Genomic DNA, 21,323 nt, shown 5'->3' with positions numbered 1-21,323 from the left:
AACAATAACATTCGATCAGCTGATCGGGTTTTTGTTTACATTACTGTGATCTGAACGTCTGAGAAACGTTAAAATGATCCCACGCACCATCGTGGGCGTAAATATAAATAATAAAGAGATTGATAGGCTATAATTGGAGCTTAACATCTTGTAATTTATTGATATAAAATTTGAGTTGATATGCGGTAATTAAATTTGATTAAACTATTAATGAAAGTAAAAGTAATGGCATGAATTACTCAAAGGTAGATAATTTATATGATACCATGATTTATATCATGATTCGTGACTAGCATGCAAGGGGGGAATGTCAAATCTTGCCTTTTCTTTTTAAATTTTATAAAATTAATATATTTATTACAAAAATTATATATTCGCCATTGATGGCTAGAATACGGAGATCAAATGGCTAGAATACGGAGATCAAATTCGTACGGCAGTCCTCTAGAAAAAAACGGACTAACCCATTAGCCTCCCTTTTTGCAAAAAGGTCAATTCCCCTAACAGCTCCTGTGTATTACAACACAAATTATTTTCCACTTCCTACAGATTTTGGTCTTTAGACTTTCATAAGAGGAGTGATTAAAAACGAGTTGGTGTTTTTTTAAGTTGTAGATTCTAATAAATTTTAAAAGTTATTTAAAAAATCACATAATATAAAAAATAATAAAGCGGGAAAATGGGTACAGGTCTGCTGTTAAGTGTTAACACCGAGATAAGAATACTAGAGTATTCTTCATCTCATTAGGTGCCTAGAAGAATAGAATAAGATCTATGCTAGAAAGGTTCACTGTAATAGATGAGTTAAATTTGAATCCAATAATATAAAATCATTGTATACGAAAAACCTTTCCGATTTCTGAACGAATAGACTGTCTATCAAAATTAAATCAGTAGGTAAATTACTATTAATCTTATCCGAATGCGTACACCTAGATTTTCACTGTGAAATTTCTCAAAATAAAAAGCTGGGAATGTAAGTCTAAAAAACTAAGTTTTTCATCTCGTCAAACAAGCCTATTTATGGAAAAACATATATTATAATGTTATGATCTAAGGTCTGTATTCTGTACTCTGTTATCACCTCGATTAGCCGTGGTTATCACAAAATGTTGAATACTGTTATCATTAAAAAATTAGAAACACACTAAACTTCTAAACAGCTGGATTCTCTCGTACGAAGTGCGAACGTTTTTTAAACCTCTAAAAGTTTCATTTTATTTTACTTTTTTGAGTGTTCAAAGACAATTTATTCTAGCTGTAGACTATCACTTTTTTTTAAGTCGAGCGTGTTAGGTTATCCAATATGTTGGCTATTTTTTCAAAGTGTACCTTGCCTAAAAAAGCAGGTTCGCATACCATTCGCCAGCTGTCGTCGGTCAATTTCGATATCCAACATAAGCATCCCCAGACCCGAAGACACGTCGGGCTGCCCAGAGCCAGGTAATTTCCAGACCGAGTGTGTAAGATCTTTACGGTCGTAGTATGATAACTGAATGTTCTATTTAATCTTTAATCGTCATTTATCTTAATTATTGTATGGCATTGATGGAGGCCACCTAAAACTGTTGAATTGAAATTCGATATTTAGAGTAGTTTTTCTCAGTACTTTTAATATTTATTTTTAATTATAGATATGGAGGAAGAAATGCAGTCACTATGTTGCCGGGTGGAGGCATTGGGCCAGAGCTGATGAGTTATGTAAAAGAAGTATTTTTACATGGTGGCGTACCAGTGGACTTCGAGACAATTCAAATTGATCCACAAAGTGATAATAATGATGATCTGCAGTATGCCATTATGTCTATTCGTAGAAACGGTGTATGCATTAAAGGTAACATTGAAACACGCAGTCTTGATACTGCAATCATTTCGCGTAATGTTGCCATACGGAATGAACTCGATTTATTTGTGAATGTCATAAATGTGCAGTCATATAATAATATACCTAGTCGTCACAAGAATGTTAATGTTATTGTTATACGTCAAAATACTGAAGGTGAATATGCCATGTTAGAACATGAAAGTGTCGAAGGTGTAGTAGAATCCATGAAAGTTATCACTAAAGAAAATTCTACAAGGTTGGCTCGTTACGCATTTGAATTAGCAAGAAACAATGGTCGCAGTAAAGTCACAGCAATCCACAAAGCCAACATTATGAAATTATCAGATGGATTATTTTTGGAAACTTGCCAAAAAATGTCATTAAATTACCCAGATATCAAGTTTGAACACATGATTATTGACAACTGTTGCATGCAGTTGGTGTCTAATCCTCATCAGTTTGATGTGATGGTTATGCCTAACTTGTATGGTTCAATTGTGTCAAATGTAATATGCGGGCTTGTTGGTGGTGCTGGCCTAATATCGGGAAGAAACTATGGTGATCATTATGCAGTTTTTGAGCCAGGTACCAGAAACACTGGTTCATCTATTGCAGGTACAAACACTGCAAATCCAGTAGCTATGTTGAGTGCATCTGCCGATATGTTAGAACACTTGGGTCACAAAATGCATTGCGATATGATCAGAACAGCTATATCTAAGACTCTCAATGAAGACATGGTACATACAGCTGATTTAAATGGTAGTGCCAAAAGTACTGATGTTGTGCTTAATGTTATTAAACATGTGAAAACCATTGCTGGTAGAATCTAAAAAAATGTTGTAATGAACTGTTATGTCTTATGTGAGACATTTTAAATTATTGTTGTTTTTGAAGATAAATATTGAGAAAATACATTTTTACCCGACATCCTATGCACACATCTTTTCTAGTATTATGATACGAGTCATTACTTAAATAATATATTATTCATAATCTATTAATGTGTTTTTATTATTTTAATTTAACTAAGTCTGTCAAACAATAGATTTAATTATATTAGTATAGGTATGCATGAGCGCATTATATTATGTATAATATGGTATAGTACAATAATTTTTGATTTTAATAAAATATGTAACAACACAATAATTTTTAAGATTTTAATAAATGTAACAATACAATTATATTGTTTTGATTTTAATAAATGTAACAATATGATAATTGGTTATTCAGTATTCGCTTTAAAAATTATCTATATAATAAATCATCAACTATCAAGATATACTTTTAAAATAGTAAAATACTTATAAATGTTATGAATTTTTTTTTAGATATCAATAATTAATTTGTAAAACAATGCTGTGGCTTATTTGCAGTATCGTTATATCCAATACATTTTTATTAAATAACAATTAAAAAAATAATTTTTAAATTGACTATAACATTTATGATTTATACAGGTGTTTTAATATTTAACTTTCTCCTGGTAGTTAACCAGAGAATAAAATACTAATAATTTTTGGTGAAAATTACAATTGAAACAAATTAAACAACATTTCTATGCCTGTAGGTACCTTATAAATTGATATAGAATCAGTAAAAACTAAATGTCTTTGCGATATTTTGTCATAATATACACTCAAGCCACAACAATTTTATTCCTCTCTAATAGTTACTTGAAAATTGTTAAGTATAAAAAATGATCGTTGTGTTTAATTTATTCAGATTCTTTAGTATTTATTTTTTATATTTAATTTTCTTTAATATTCTATTGACTTTGGCCATTTTAAAACCTAAACCTAGGATACATTAGTTGTAGGAAACATGTATCCTTGCTCATAAGTTGTAACAGAAACAAATGTACAATGCCTACCTTATATAGTTATACAAATCTTATTGTTAGTAGGTATAGAATTCTGGAATTAAATTTCTTAAATTTTTTTTTTTGTTGATCTCAGACACCTGCCTATTTTTTCATACTACTAGAAGGCGGCTAAAATAAGTCTTTTAATTTTTTAGGTATTTATACATTTTTTATACTTTTTCCTGTTAAGATGTGATCTCTAAATAATTATTCGTTAAACAATATAATAGATATTATTTAATTTAATGAAAATCAGAATTGACAGAAATTTCCGATTTTTATTACAACATAATTTTATGTTTAATTACATTTTTAATTTTTCAGCCAGTGTCCCTAGCTTTTAAATGCTAATTAATTGATGCTCCTAAATCCTAACAAAATTGAAGAGTTCAAATTTCATGAACCCGCAGCCCACAAGCGCAACAAAACTTGAACTATTCTCTTCTAAAATATATCAGAATACTGTAAGTAGCGGTACTTGCAAACCAAATTTCGAATGAAGTAAAAAAAAATACCCGCAGAGATCGATGTCTTTCGTCTTACATCAAATCAAATTAAAAGCATAGTACCTACCGGCTACCTGTCCAGTCCATTCCATCATTATAATATTATACATAGGTAGGTACCTACTACCTATATCATTACTCGTAAGTCCAGACTAAATAACTGTTTATTTTTATTTGTTACTTGTTTTTATTTTTATTATGTTTACTAAAACAGTGTTTAGCCGTTGGATTAAAATACTAAAAATTAAAATACTTGAATGGGTAGGTAATACCTAATGCATAGGTACCCAATGAGGCTGTTATACGTATTTTTTCTACCTATAATAGTAGGTACCTACACGGCTACACACTTCTATTCATGCCTACATTTCAGCTTCGGGATAATGATCGCCGCCATCGAGGTAGGTACCTACATCATCGTAATTAATATATATATATTATAATTTTTAATATATTATATTTGATGCAATAACTTGTACAATTTAGACCATTGATCATATAAATACTAGTGTAGTTGCAGTACACGGTCTTATCTCACCGAGGTTTAATAGTTATTAGTTTATTACTTATTGGAGAGGCTATACTAGTTTATAGGTCTATGGTTTATACTTATAAGTTATATATGTATAGTGTAAACGCAAAGTGCATTACTTCACTGTTTATTGCCCACCGAACGAATTGTGTCCCGCTGCAGTATCCATTTTTCATGTGAAGCTAGTTCCGATATTATTCACTAATAATTGCGTCCGGAGAAATTTAATGACGACATATACCTACTAATATTGCGTATCTACGGTGTAAGTAAACTATTATTTGATACAGACTTAGGACTGCCAGTAGCAAAATCGTATATTATATTGCCAAAGGTAGGTTAGATTGAGTGGCGTATTTACGGGGGGGGGGGGGGGGTGATATGGGTGATATATCAACCCCAGAGCTTTTTTTTAGGATTTATTTTACCCCGTGCCCGGGCCGCCGGCCTGACCGATGTGGCGATGACATTCTTAAATACATTTTTTTTAGGATTTGAATGTATCTTTGGTAGTTCAAAACTTACTACTGAAGATATTGACCAATTCAATCAACTTATTGAGTTTTATTCTCCTGTTATTGATACATTACCTAATGGCATTGACAGAATTAAAAATGTTTAGGAACAAACTTGCAAGCCAAAATATAACACTGAAATCAGTATTTGATGATTTGTTAAAATGCAATGAAGATTATTATATCCTAATATTCATTTTTTATTTAAAATTGTATGCACCTTGCCAGTTTCTACAGCTTGTCCGGAACGGCCATTTTCAAACTTAAAAAGAATTAAATCATATCTACGCAACACAATATCTGAAGTAATACTGAAATAATGGATTAACCTATGCATTTTGCAATGTTTTATTTTTTCAATTTAGAAGACGCTAAATGGTTTAGCAATGTTAAGCATTCATCGCGATATTGACGTTAATGTAGACCAAGTGTTGAATGAAATGTCTCAAAAACCAAGACAAATGAATATTATTTTGTGATTTTTTTATGAAAATAAATGTATAATATTATAAATGTTGGTGTAGTTTTGAGTAACATCATGGTGACATGACCAGCATGGCCTATATAGTGTACTTTACCGAAAGGTAAGATAGCATAGTGTGATCCTAGATATTTGCCCCCCACCTCGGCCTGTCCCCAATGTGCTAAATAATTTTGGTCCTATCACCCCCTAGAAAAAAATCCTTGATACACCACTGGTTAGGTTAAAGATGTTGTCTTTGATCTTTCATTATGACATATTGTATAGGTATATCAAAAATCTTGTTTTGTGCAGTTTTTTCGTTATGACATACCAGCTGTATAATATATATAATATATATATATATTCTACATTGAATTAAAATATTGTTTTTCGTAGTTTTATTTAAAAATATTAAAATTAAATTTTTAAAAAAGTATATAAATATAGGGTAAGGTTTGTTTGTTATATTAATGTGATGTAAATATGTAATTGTTAAATGTTATTTTGATTTTATTTTTATATTTAATCAACTGTTAAATAAGTGAACAATTTAAAAAAAATTCTTTTTTACATACAGGAAACCACCTCAAGTCGAAATTCGAGGGAAACTAAATGTTTTCGATTTGTTGAGGTTTTCGACTTCCTACAGGGTTAGGTTAGGCAAAGGAACGGCATGTATTTCGCTTTATCGAGGTTTCACAGTATTTTACATTTGATCGAATTTCGATGTAAGTACCTTTTTAAAGTTTTTTAGTACCTCAATAAATTTATTTCACGAGTTTTGAAGTCCCGTTTGATAGACGATGTATAGTCTAATATCCATTACGGATTGATGGAATTTTATATAATCAAATAATTGGGACACAATTCGTGTGTCACTCGTCTCAATTTTTATAATCTGAGCCCCAATAATTACATATTCGTATTGGCAGCCGAACATTTTAGGAACATCGCTGCAGTATAGTATGAAGTAAAAACCATAGTTCTTCGCATGTACATTATTTTCCACTGTATATGACCGGTACCTATATAATTATCGTACAACACGAATAATGATCGAAATAATTTATATAATTAAACAGTTCCGTCGATGGTCGACCGCAGCATCTTTCGCACGCTTTGGGTAGGGATAAGGCCCACACGTTTGCTTTCCGGTTCGATAACCGTAGAAATTATTATTCCCTCGACCGTTTGTAACTATAATATATTATTATTACGATGTTAATATAGTAGGTACCTACGCTTACACGGCAGTGGCATATTTACGACGATCTTAAACACGGGGAAGGGGGTGGAATTTTATTTAACATCAATAACGTTTTAATCTCATTAGTCATTTCGATTGTGTAATTTATTACAATATTCAGACACTTCTCGACACACGCACACACATTATATAGGAACACTGACCCGGCAGAGGATCGATCCTCGCGATCCCCCATCGTAGACACACGACGTGGGCACGTCACCGCAGCATGCGCTTAAGATATTATTATTGTGATTTATGGTTTAATTGAGGTCCGTAGAAAATAGCTGCAGTATAACATAATGATGATGGGATATACCTATGTCAGTGCAGTATCATAAATATTTGTACAGATGGTCTGGACGGACTTTGTGTCTTCAGAACTCAAAACACGTGTAGACCGAACAATAGCGCATGCATGCCTGCATTGCCTGCGGCCGACTAATATGCCGTGTTCGATGCCTCTCATTTTTTAATATTTCATCAATGTCTCCGACGGGATATACACTACCTCCGCGTCCGCGGTCGACGGAGAAAAAAATCAGAACATTATCGAACATCGACTTCGGTGCGGTACAGATCATAGAGTAATTACTCTATGGTACAGATGACGTACGATTAGCATGAAAAACGAAAAAAATTTTTATAATATTTACAAATACAATATATATTTAACAACTCCGTCGATTTTGCTTTTCATTTAAATAGGTAGGTACATCATATCTACACAGTCTTAATCCGATGACTTACACAATATAACTTCTTATAAATTACAAAAAAAAAAAAAAATGCTACAAAATAATTTTAAAAACAAACTTACAACTGACGCATAGTTCTATAAAGATCTTCACAAAAATAACGCGGTATCAGGCTCATTGGGTAAAAAAAAAGTAATAATAATATTAATTATTAAAAAAAAAAAAATTACAATATTATATAAATAGATCATTGTTAAGAATTATTAATAAATTAGATAGGCTTACAGGAACTTAATATAAAAAAATGTTAACCACAAGGAAAACAAATATAATATAATAATAATAATACAAAACACAAATAAAATACAATTTTTCACAATCGGCACTCGTTGTTCATGCCGATAACGCGTAGTTATCAAAAACAAAAAGCGTAATAAATTATGCCTACAGTTTTTTTCAAGAGATAAAATCTAAGTTAATTGTTTTCGATGGGAAAATATTAAGTGAAAAAAAAATAGCTGCGATACAATGTTCTGTTAAAAATCACTAAAAAAAGTAAAAAAAAAAAAAAACATACGTTGTTATTACCGAATTCAATTTACGCTTAGAAGATCGTTAGATTATAATACGACATACCGTCTAGACGATAATATAATATTTTAAACAATAATGCAGACGATTCAATTCGAGAGTAGATACGTACAAATATTTCCATATGAATTATATATGTATATAATTATTTGCGATTGAAATTTTACTTATACGGTGTTTTTAGTATAACAATAACGAGAAAATATAAAAAAAAAAATTGTCCACAAATAGGTTTTATCGTCGATATTATTTAAACAAAAACGAAAAAATTATACGATTTGTCGATAGAGATTTCATCAATAAACGTAATAATACATTGTATGACTTGTGAAATTATATTGATCTGGCCGTAATATAGTCGACCTGCTTGATCGTCGTACACATATTATAACATCATGATGTGGTGTAATGACTTATGAATATATTATAATATGATTTGAATTTTGCAGTTATTTTAGCGCATATAATAATATATTATCAGAAAGACCTGTAATATATCATACTGTGGGTAGGCACATATGATTTTGGTCAATAATAAGATAATTCTGTCGGAAGAGAAATGCTCCGAGGCGATATTGTACAAACGTTTATTGTGGCCCTTTGAGCGGGCCTTCGTCGACGAGGAAAATTATATACCGACAGCGCGGTGAACGAATAATGATAATAATAATGATAGTAAATAATAATGAGAAAATAATCAATAAATAATAATAGTAATAAAGTGTGCGCGAAAAATCCCTTCTAATTCGATTATTATACAATATCATCGCATAATTATTAATACGACATACTTATTTATTAATACTGGTTAAAGAAAAAAAAAAAAAGAAAATTAATAATTATAAAACAAGATTTGTCAGTCTAAACATTCCGTTTGCGGGCAAGATTTTTTAGATAATCGTAACGCGATCAACAAGTCGCGTACGTCGACATGCGGCCGGCGAGTCCGTCAGTGGCCACGCAGACTTCGACGCTCGCGTACAATTTTGCGCATTACGCGCGACGGAAGTCCGGAGCAGTGGTCAGTGGCGACAACGTCGCCGCGTCACGACGACGACGACGACGACGACGGCGGTGGTGGTGGTGATGGTGGTGATGATGATGGTGGTGATGATGTTATTTATACTGTTTGTCCGTGCTTGTGTTCGCTTGCCCGCGTGTACGTGTGCTTGCGGTGCGTGCGTGTGCGTGCTCTGCGTGAGTGCGTGTGCGGCGGGGGTGCGGTGCGGTGTGGCGCGGCGCGGCGGTCGACGCATCAGCACAGCGTCTCCACCGGTTTGGACAGCGTCGACTCGTTGACGGTGGACGGCATCGCGTTGGACGTGGACGAACGGGCGTTGCCGCCGTCCGACGGGTTGTCCGTGCGCAGGCACCACATGCGCCTGACGGCCATCCACACCTGCGGCTGGCAGCCGACCACTATGAATATGAGCACCCCTTGGAGCGCGTTCATCAGGTCCGTCAGGTACCACACGTAATCGGGCCCGCCGATCACCCACGACAGCACGTCTACCACCCACGTGATGCCCATGACGATCACCAGTTTCAGGCACACGCGACCCAGTGTGGCTCTGTAACACGAAAATAAATATTGTACATCGGTAAATTATATTGTTCTCATCCGTACCTAACCAATACCTAACGCCGTAGGTATATTCGAATACTTAATACTCAATTGAAATATCAACGTAATAAATAATTCTAGGTATGCATCAATATAATATTATGATAATATAATATCACTATAACATTATTATATACCAGGTGAGCCTCATCATAACACAATTTTTTATGTATACAATTTACTGCCAGTGTCAACAAAATTATTTTTGTTTTTGATCATTTGCAATGTAATCTCACGAAGAAAAAAGATTAAGTCCGTGAAATAGACTGAAGTTCCACCACACTTTTGACAAATAAGCCTATATTAATTTTTGATTAAACAAATAGGTTCCCCCCCCCCCCCGTTGAAAACTATTCAGGGGCAGTCCCCTGCAATGTCCTCTGCATTATATAATAATATACATGAATTAATCAACGCAATTGTTTATTATTTTTTTTTGATTTTGGTCGGGGATGCGTAACACACAAACACCTCTCAGAATTTCGACTCAAATTGAATCTATATTATAAAATACAAAAAAAAAACGGTTAGGCTCCTACGTTATAATTAATATTATTTGATAATTGACATACATCAAGGATGGCAAATTTTTTGAACGTTATGTGTCAAAAATCACCCGAGTTTATTGATTTATTTTCTTGCGTGCCATTACTTTATGAAATATATATTTATATAAATAAGAAAACAATTATGGTCTCGTTATATTTTATTTAAAAAAATATATAATATTATAAGTGTTTTAATTTTGTTGCGTGCCCTCAACACTTTTTCTCGTGCCGCGGACTTACCATCCCCGATATGGATCATTGTACACGTGTACTTATTTATTTATTTTTTATTTACCTATATCGTTCAACTATACTATTGACAATATATTACGGGAACCGAATCGGCAGTTTTTTTTTTTATTTCACATGAGAGGGAAAACGACTACGTCTTCACACTTATTACAAGTATTGTAGACGCGTATTAGTATAAATAAAATAATACACGCCGTAATATTGTATTATGTATACTCGCGTGGGGTCACGGAGATTACAAATATATATTATTTTTCTGCATGCACTCGAATCGAGTTTTTCAGAAGGAACGTTTGTAAACGTCAGTTGACGCGTGCAAATTTATGCAATTTTAATAATTTAACAGTGTGTGCACTGCAGTAGAATTCATAATAATATACACTCCTAAATATGTACATCGTAGGTATATATATATACACGGGCTGCTAAATATGTAGATAAGTCGACGGCTACATCACTTCCTTTTCACGCGTAAACTACCCATCATATTATAATGCATCCACATAATATGCGTTAAAACAATATCAATGTCTATACTGCATAAACGACACCCGAACCACATCTGATGAGAGTATAAATTAATTAACTATAATTAATTTGAACGACGTAAAAACAATAATATCACACGGTAGTGGAATAAAACGTAAATCCGGATTCGAGTGCACACACGTCATAAACGCATAAATTATATATTATTTGTGAATTGTACGCGCGACTGTAAAAAAAAAAAAGCAGTTTTATACACGAACACGCAGCAGTGTTTCTAAGATGCATTTTTTGCCATGTGAACGTTTTTAATTACTATGTATTCATATTTTATTATTAATCGAGCACAAAGAAGTCGCGAGTCCTCGGCACATAAATCGTATATTCGTCGCCGGGGTTCATCGGACTTCCACGCGGAAGGAAGTTTACAGTCCGAATAATGATTGGATGTATGATAAAAAACGAGCGAATGAATATTCCTCACGGTTTCATATGTACTATAAATAAATGTATAAATATTGTATGCCGTGTGCGAAATATCAAATCGAGCTCTGGACGATGGAGAACGCAAAGCGCGGTAAAGCCAACGTTCACGCTGACGTATTCCCATCGAATTCGTTGGATTGCATCTCAATAGAAATGTGAAATGTTCAGTTTACTCGTAGGTCATTAATGTTACAGTTTAATCGTCGGACAAATTAAGTATGTGCGTATGAAAAAAAACCGATTCAACTCAAATAATTTTTTTTTTTTTTAAGTGTCACAATAATCATTATCACTTCGATCGTTTTCTGCAGTGTTGAATGCGCGCACTATAACTGTAAATGGTTCATTTAATGCGTTTACGATAATATTCAGACTTCAAGTTTAACAGACTTGAATGTTCACAACGACTTTCAGAAATCTTTAATAATGTCGCCTAGTCTCCAGCTCACGAGTAGTTTCGAAAGTTTGATCTTACATCGCGTTGTAGCTGTATCAGCTGCCCTTTACTGCCCTGAACTGTAACACTTGGCTGAACTCGACGCAATTTTATAGGATCTCTCTTCGTGCCGCTTTTACTATATAGATTATAATATAATGCAAGCCTGTACGCACAACACGCAGCCTTTCTTTATTTAATTAATTATGAACTTTTTTGCGATTCAATTATTGTCCGTCTCGGCAGCTCTAATGTAAATAAATATTGGATGAAATCAAATTATTTTTTGTTCTTCTCGCAGCTAATGATCTAGGTAGGTACATTCAAAAGCGTAGGATTTAGACATCAGTTTAAATTCTCTATTCATATATACACGTCGCCGTGTATTTTTTCCCCGTCTATTTAAAAAAGAATTTCTTAATCGATTTTTATTCTCATTTTCCCTACACTATATAGCCGCAGTCTCCGCCATCCGTGACGTCGCTTAATCATGTCAAACCAATCTCGTCATCCGATATCTTTTCATCTTGAGCAAACTTAGTCGATTTCTCTATATTATTTTACACAACAGAACCTAAAACAATTTAACCATCGTGATGCCACCATACACAATGATTATTTTTTTCCCTTTTACAGTTATCGAATTCCAAAGTAAATCATTTATGTAATATAGGTAGGTACATATTGATATAGGATTTCAATCAATCAAAGTGAGTATATGTAAACGTCATCATCGGTGAACATCAATATACATCAGCACTCTGCACACACCACGGGGGTCTTTTAATGCATTTTTACATTAACTCCGCATACCTACGGCTAATAGTAAGTAATAACGAATATGGGCCAACAGCAAATATATATATATAGTACATCGATCCCTTTATCCTTGTATTCATCATTCTAAGGATTTTTTGATACACATTATAGTCCATTACACACCCATTGCAGCATAGGACACAAAATTACGATTTTAATTTGTGAAAAAATGATGTCAATATAAACGCTCGTCGTAAATACACTGTTGCGCAACAAAGTTACACACATTTATCAAATTACCTATATGAAATCGCATTCCACTTAATAAATTATATATCAAACATATAATAATATAGGTAGATAGTTTAAATACTTTAATCGAAATTCACTATAATATTACGACCTTGAAATTATAACACTCAAGTTATTTCATGGCTTCTCATTTATTTGACCTCTGCCACCGCAGATCGGATACAAACAAATAAGTTTTGAATTGGTGTTTACGGTCCATAAGAATTACTGTTTATTTTTTACGTTTCCGTTAGACAAAAATAGGTACCTATATAATGTTTGTACAACAGTAATAATTGTTACACAGTTCGTAGATCTTAAATAGTATACAGATCCGTTTTAACTAGTTAATTTCTAAAAAATGTCTTTACATTAAGGTTTCGACAATTATATATTAGCTCCATAACTCCCATTCCTTAACCACCATTATAATATCAATTATCATAGCAATAATAATTATATGTATGCGGGATCGAAAATGTAGGGCAATCCGACAAAATTAATGTTATGACTTGTATACTGCATTCATTTGTAGTTACCTTTCGCTAGTAGATTTCACTACTTCGGTTCTCCATAAACCACACGTCAGCTCCCTAGCTGTGGCCGCGAATAATGTTAGATTCATCATCAACAAAATACCAATTGGTCCATAGAAATATGACAGAACCTCTGCGTCACCTGAAAGTACATCAATATTAAATTAACAATATTTCATACATTTACTTTGCCCAAAAATGGCCAGAAAGGTTATTTTGTATTTTTTCTAAGCAGACAATCATCATGCAAAAATAAATGTTTCTATACAAGGTACTTGAATACCTTGAGATTAAACTCAAAAAATATTTAATGATGATAACTGTTGTTATTAACGGGACCAAATTTAATTATTTTGACATTTCATGATGTCTTGTTTTTAAATCTATTGATTGTTCAATATTTAAATGTATTTATTTATTTTAGTAGGTATATGTATAAATAGTATATCGCATGTACAAGGCTTCAATAATATTATAAGTCGTTAACCTGGTTAATTATTTTCCTAGGTATACACATATACACTATACAGCAAACATGCATTATTGCTGTCACATAATATTCAATATTTTAAAAATTCGTCTTCTTTAATATTTTAAATTATTTTTGATTGGTTCTGTTTCAGGACAGTGTAGACAAATGATTGATGTAAAATTTAGATTTAAAAAAATAAATTATATGATATATTGGTTGAATTTTGGTACATAAAATATAATATATTAGTTCTTGAATAGTAATCATCAAATCATCGACAAATTTAAAATTATATATTTGAATGGTGTGAATAAAAATGCATTCTAAATAGGTAAGTGCATTGAAACGGGTTTTAGTATGATTGGATTCAATACCTACTGAAATAGCCGCATAAAAGTAAATATTTATTATAATAAATGTTACAAGTTGTGATATTTAAACTTTGAAATAGAGTATCTCTGGAATTTGAAGTGCCGTTACTTACCATAGAACCAGCAACGATGTTCACCAAATTTAGGTCTGATCAGTGACATGTATTGATCTGGTGGAATACGGTCTAATACAGCGGCTAGCGTGGCGATCACCAATGGTACACCCCAAGCGTACAACTGGTACAGCCTAAGCCTGCATGCTTCTTGGCCTTTATCCAAGTTGGCAGGCCTCAAGTCCCTGGAAAACACCATTAGCACATTAAATATTACACATCAAGGAAAATGACGGACACCCATAATAGTTTGTCTTACGCTTCTTTCATAAAAAAAAAACGACGCGCTTGACGTATTATTTCATACAACAATCGTTTATATTTTATACGCTTCAGATGTATTTCCGTAAAAATATATACTCCGCGTACGCGTACATGTATGATTGTATGTGCTGTGTATAACTTCTATATGAGTGCATAAAAATATACGACAAAAATATCGTGTAGTACCTACACACTAGCATATTTATTTTGAACTATATTTAATTTTAACGTAATAAAACGTTCATATACTTTTCTGTTTAATAGATATCTGAAGATATAGAGGGTAATAGCTATTTCACTGTATATAAGTATTTTTGTGGCAATTCATAAAAATAAATTTAATTAAAATTGATAAAGGAATCTGGAAAAGTATATAGAAATAAACAATGAATAAAAAAAACTATATATATACAATAATTTCTCTTGATTGTATACACGCACTAGCTGTGCCACTATATGCAGACATGTGATTTTTAAAACTGATTGACTGAAATATATTTATTTATTTTTTAGTTTACTATAGTATAGGTATGTATAATATGTAAAGACATAATGTACATTATAATTTATTATTAGGTAACTTATATACCTACTGGTTTAGTGGTTTATGTATTAGAGAATAAATTGAATTTCGTATAGAACACCTGTACTCATTTTAAAAAAAAGGTTGGTGTAAATGTGTAATTAATTTTACTACGTAAGGATTTAAATTTGATAATTTTAATGAAAGTACATTCATGTAAAAGCGTAAGAATCATAAAATTTAATTAAATACAATATTTACAACCAACCAATAATAATAAAACTAGTTAAATAATTTAATGTTTAAACTGGTTTTACATTTATCAATATGAAATTAATTTTAAAATTAATTCATTCGCTCAGATGTTGCATAAGGTAGATAGGTAATTGAAAATATATCATAATTATAATAATTAGTTAATAACACTTGTCTGATCAAAACGAAGCAGGTAATCGGACTAGTTTTCGAAATGTCAGCGATCAGCGATTGATAATATTACCTATACTATATTAGTTTTACTAATCAGTGTTAATATTTCACAAGTGTATATAATAAAATATTCATAGATTACAACTATTCAATTAAATGTTCAAACTATTCAAGTATCCAATAATGAAACGTGTGCAATTTTAATGTTAAAAAACATCGATAATACTGTTGTTATTATACGCTGGATCGTTGTGATTTATGTACCGTAGGCGATTTAATCGATACCAAGTGATATTCGTTCGTAATTTAGAGTAAATTAATTTTTTAATTAATCACCATTTACCAAACACTGGTTTGACCTTGTTTTTTTTTTTAAATTTAATTTTCGATATTTTAGATCTAGCCTTTAGGTTATAACTAACAGGTACACGTCATGACGAATTCTATGAACGTGGGACGGACGGTAAGCCTCCGGAGAATGCAACAGACGGTTCCAATGTATGCACTGCAATAATTACATATTAATTTCTATACCACACCGATATGTTAGATAATTTACCCTCAACTGTAACAATTATCACCACGTCAGATGATAATAGTGGTGGATGGGGGGGGGGGGGGGGGGATGCATAGTAATATAAAAATCGATGGTTTGAGGGTACATCTCATGCAGGAGGAAATTGAATAGTGGTATAGGTATATAATATGCAACTATATATGTATACGTACTGTGGATCGTGGGAATAACATATACAGTGGAAATACACTTTCGTAACTCGATATTACTGTTTATTGTCTCGGGATATGTAAGCCTATTCAACTAAAATATATACATGTATGTATACCGAGGTGCGTTTTATTTATCCTTTTTTTTTCAACAACGATACAGGTAGACGACGGGTAATGTAAAATACGAGGTCCGCACATATATCCTCGGGATACTATTGTATACATGTATAATATATATGACATAAATTATCACGCCCAGAAATGATGATGGTGAAATTAGTGGTACTCGTTCTTGTCGGTAAAACAACACTCATCATCATCTTCCTTTTCGATTTAAACTTTTGAATTGTTTTTATACCGTCCTATTAAAGTGATTACACCGTGAAACGACTCCTTATCTCGTTTAACGAAGGAATACAATATACACACACAATAATAATATGGTTTGTAATATATTCGTTTCGACTCACCTAAACGTCCACCATATATTGAAACACATCGTGTTGAGCCAGAAAAACGCCGCCAGAAAGACAAAATGCATTACAATGGCTGAAACAGAAATAAAAAAAATTAATTATACTGAGTTAAATATTTGAATATAGTGGAATACCAATAAATATATATTATCAGGAAATAAATGAAAAAATAATTTTATGTGTATGGAGACTTATATACATAACAGCTATATAACATACTAATACTGTTAATAATTTGGTATAACTTATGGTATAGTTATCTTAGATTTATTTAATAATTTCTCATTTAAGGGGTTTAGTTTTTTCGTCAACAGATTTTAAAGGTAGGTAGGTAGGTATTATTCACGTAATATATAGATTAGGTATATAAAATAAATAATTAAAATACATTCATTTATTTTAAAGTCTGAAGGATAAGTGTAATAAAAAGAAAGGACATGTATAAGAGAACATAGTAATAATATTTTTTTTTACAATAATTTAACTGATGTGAATTATCCACTTATACATTTATATCGTTGATTCTATGAAACCTTTTACATCGAGGTAATTTGCAGGTTTATGAGTTCAAGGCGTACACGAAAAAAATTGGTATTTTAACTCGTTTTCCAGGTTTATAATTCGACACTATATTTGTGTATATATCCTAAAAAAAATATTAGATTAACCGATTTACGTAGAAAACCACAGCGGAATAATTAACACAGACTCTATAGGTTTGATTATATAGGATCGTTAGGTGCTGTGATAGATATCGTCCATAAGGCATATTAAAATGTAAATATATATATATCACACGTAACATTGATTTACAGGTACAGATTGTTAATTAGACATTGGAAATACTATATTTTACCTCGGAAATATGAAACCGAAACATTATAAGAACTGCTGTCTTCTTGTTTTTAGTCACTGCCATTGCGAGAAATAAAAAAGTAGGTACAATTAAAAATTGAGTTAATTTGTTTGCATATTTTGGGTACACTCGATAGCTAGTTACCTGTTATATTAGTACAGCTACACATAGCGATACAAGAATCAATCTGCGCCAGATAAATTATAATGAGCACACTTTAGAACTCACTATATTATATCTTATAAATAAATATTAGGTTTTTACCGGCGTTAAGAAAACTATATCTTTAACCAAAAATTAAACGCACCGAGTACAAATATATAATCAATCACTTGTTTTTTACGACAGACACGATGAATGTAAACATACCTAGGTATATCATACACGATGTTTATGTATTGGTATTCTTGTATACATTACTCGGTGGAATGCAGTATACCTACTCGTTATGCATGGCCGATCATAATAGCATACGAAATATTATACAAATACTTAAGAAAGACCTTAGTAAAAGTAATGCGTAGTAAGTCTATAGCGTTCGAACTTTTAATAAAGTCAAGAATAAGACAGTATTTTTATTGTCTGGTGCTAATTGATGAAAGTAGGTTTTCTGTTTTCATACGTAGGATTCTCAAGGGGAAAAGCCGGAAGCAAGCCTGCAGTTGTGTAGGCAGACAGGCTATAGGTACGCGTTGCTGCAACAGGAAACTCGGTCAACTAGTTGAAAAACAATAACCGTTGTCGAGGTAATTCATCAGTTTTACTTTTTTGCGAAAGAGGTGCGAACAAGACAATTGAAATCCCTATACTGTGTGCAAAATATATACCTATACAATTATTTCATATGAATTCCTATAGGGAAATCTATTATAAAATATGCGTATGTTCAAGTTCTGTCACATGCAAGCGTTCTATAAAAATGTAACGCTTAATGAATAGTTAAGTAGAACGACACTAAGGATCATTCGCGAATATATTAACAAGTTCTATATTTAAAAAAAAATTCAAGGGCGGACTCATTATTCATGAAATTTTCTTTGAATTTATGTATCTAACTGTGAGCCGGTAAATTAATAGTATAATAGTATTTACCGCAATACATAGAACATGATATTGTGTACAGTTATTATTAAAACTTAACTTCAAACAATTTTTGTTATGAAAAGGCTTATACGAATTTAAGCAAACGAATCAAATAAACAGATGGTATTACACGAAACGATTCTGCAAACAACAATTAATAAGAACAACAATAATAATGCATTATACTAGGTAGTAATAGATAAAAACCGTGTTCTTGAATTCAATTTGAAATATGTTGTTTTATTATACCGTATAATGCATATTGTGCCCACTGTCCAAAATCAAAATTATGGCACGAAAGTATTTTTACACAATATTCTTCAATCCTAACTTTGTTCAAGATTATATAGGGGACACGACACCAATCATGGCGATGAATGTTCTATGGACATGATGTTAAACCAACGTTCCTTAATTTTACTTAAAGATTAGTCAATTATATTATTTATCCTATGAGGTCTTTCACAGAATATACACTGGTGGTATAATGAAAACGAATTAGAATAATTTAAATAACCGATGTTTTTTTTTAATTCTACTCATTTTTGAGAGCTGGGGGGCCGTACTTAACTACGTATTACAATATTTATATTTCAAAAAACTGGTTTCAACTTACATATTATATCAAAATATCTAAATAATCACTATTGCATGAAACTTAGGTACTTACTGCAATATGCTATGGAAGTATCAAATTAGAAAAAAAGATAAGAATTACATTTTATAACAGCCAGTAATTAAAAAACGAGTTCTGAAAGTTTTATATTAATACATATAACAGTATATAACACAAATAGTATTGAAATAAAACGGTTTGTAAAGAAAAAGAAAGAAAATCGATAGCCAATGATTAAAATGTAATAACTACCCTCTATTATGCCTAAGTCATGTATTGCAAGGAAAGTGGTATTTAATTAATTCCGATCCGCTATGCACGTCGTAGCGTCGTACCTTCACGTCTGCGATTTTTACGGTGATAAAAAACCGGCTTCATTAACGAAAACGTGCTAGTGTCGGAAACAATAGTGCACGCATATAATTAATATAAAAAAATAAGACTGATAATAATATAGTTGCAGTAGGTAGATACCCACATGCTATATATACACGTAAATACAATACGACTGTTTGGATATTAAACGCCACGCACAAAGCGACTGTATATAACATGCACAGGAAAATAATATTATGTTTAAAAGATTTCAAAAAGACTGTCAAACTATCTTTTTTTTGCTGACGAAAGAAATGCGTGTGGATACTGGATAGATATCGGTGCCTACAATTTTTAAACAGTAAAAAATAGCCAGCGAGTAGCCTAAAACTTTAAAATTATTCTACAAATATTAACCATCTGCTTATACTCCTCACTGTCAAATAGAGAAATTCAACGACGAAATAATATTACTGGCAATTAACTAAAAATAAATTGGTTTACTTGCCTACTATGCCCACTTCTATCGGATTTCTTATATAAGTGCAACACAAAATATATGTCATGCACTTTTATATAATAAGCACAGAGACACCTGTACTTTTATGGGATAACACAAAAAAACTATTTTACTCAGTTCAGTTGGATATGGTTAGGGTTAAGGTAAGGTAAAAGTAAGCGAGAATTTAATTAAGGTAAGAGTTTTAATTTTTAATTTCCAACTTGAGATTAATAAAAGAAGGTTTGCCCTTTATTATAGCTATTGTGCTCGGTGACACAAACTTCACTATTTCAGCCCCAAAGGTCAGCCCTGTTCCATTCTAGGCGTGAAATTTAATGTGCATATTATTATTTTATAATACTATTATGAAAAACTATACAATTCAATTCGTCGCCTACACCACTGCCGCCTACTAACTGTAGTTACGACAATGATTGAATGACAGTCAAGATTTTGTTTTTAACGTCGACGAAATAATTTGCGTTGGAGACACGAAAAACACTTCAAAAGAGTACCTACATTAATCTAACGAAACATAGTTTTATTTGAATCTGTATTGTACATATTATTTAGTATATAATATTATACTATTATTATTGTATGGATATGCTCTTCAATGGGTCCAATTTAATATTATATATTTTCTATTATTTAACATAGAGACCTTATTGGTTTTGAAAAAAAGAACATCTTATCGGGTAGATACATCGAATTTTCGTACAACTTTCGAAAGAGGCGTGCTGTGCATAACATGGTTATAACAATATATAACTATTACAATATAGTATAAACTGCATATAAAGAGTTTTAAATACAAGTTACTAGTTGGTTATACATCATTTATAATAATACTACTAGTTTTCTTATCAGGGTTCATATCGTGGAGTATTTATTACAAAGGAATTTATTTTCT

The 21,323-nt window shown here is 31.9% G+C and overlaps 2 protein-coding genes and 1 pseudogene across 2 annotated transcripts in view; 2 read left to right on the top strand and 1 right to left on the bottom strand.

Moving 5' to 3' along the window:
• Positions 1-1,141: 1,141 nt before the first annotated feature.
• LOC111034479 (isocitrate dehydrogenase [NAD] subunit gamma, mitochondrial-like) lies at positions 1,142-2,816 on the top strand. The gene is made up of 2 exons (XM_022315747.1): positions 1,142-1,443; positions 1,635-2,816. Exons 1-2 carry the CDS (start codon positions 1,307-1,309, stop codon positions 2,656-2,658), a joined length of 1,161 nt encoding a protein of 386 aa, XP_022171439.1. The 5' UTR covers positions 1,142-1,306; the 3' UTR covers positions 2,659-2,816.
• Positions 2,817-5,344: 2,528 nt separating this feature from the next.
• LOC111034330 lies at positions 5,345-5,724 on the top strand (annotated as a pseudogene).
• A 2,294-nt stretch (positions 5,725-8,018) lies between these two features.
• Positions 8,019-21,323, bottom strand: part of LOC111034339 (probable G-protein coupled receptor Mth-like 1) — a 36,191-nt gene continuing 22,886 nt past the window's right edge. The window contains exons 2-5 of the mRNA XM_022315506.1: positions 17,033-17,111; positions 14,618-14,802; positions 13,665-13,803; positions 8,019-9,814 (exon numbers count right to left, since the gene is read on the bottom strand). Coding sequence (XP_022171198.1) covers positions 9,499-9,814; positions 13,665-13,803; positions 14,618-14,802; positions 17,033-17,111 — 719 coding nt within the window. The 3' untranslated portion in view covers positions 8,019-9,498. The remainder of the gene's footprint in view (positions 9,815-13,664; positions 13,804-14,617; positions 14,803-17,032; positions 17,112-21,323) is intronic.

This window comes from Myzus persicae, unplaced genomic scaffold (assembly GCF_001856785.1).
Source record: "Myzus persicae strain clone G006 unplaced genomic scaffold, MPER_G0061.0, whole genome shotgun sequence".
NCBI lineage: Eukaryota > Metazoa > Arthropoda > Insecta > Hemiptera > Aphididae > Myzus > Myzus persicae.
The sequence above is the reverse complement of the archived record's forward strand: the minus strand, read 5'-3'. Positions and strand labels throughout refer to the sequence as shown.

What these genes read in the sequence shown, in the direction of transcription:
- LOC111034479 (XM_022315747.1), top strand. Translation starts at nt 1,307, where the DNA reads ATGTTGGCTATTTTTTCAAAGTGTACCTTGCCTAAAAAAGCAGGTTCG. An exon ending in GTCGGGCTGCCCAGAGCCAG is followed by an intron (nt 1,444 to 1,634) that starts GTAATTTCCAGA and finishes TTTTAATTATAG; the next exon opens with ATATGGAGGAAGAAATGCAG.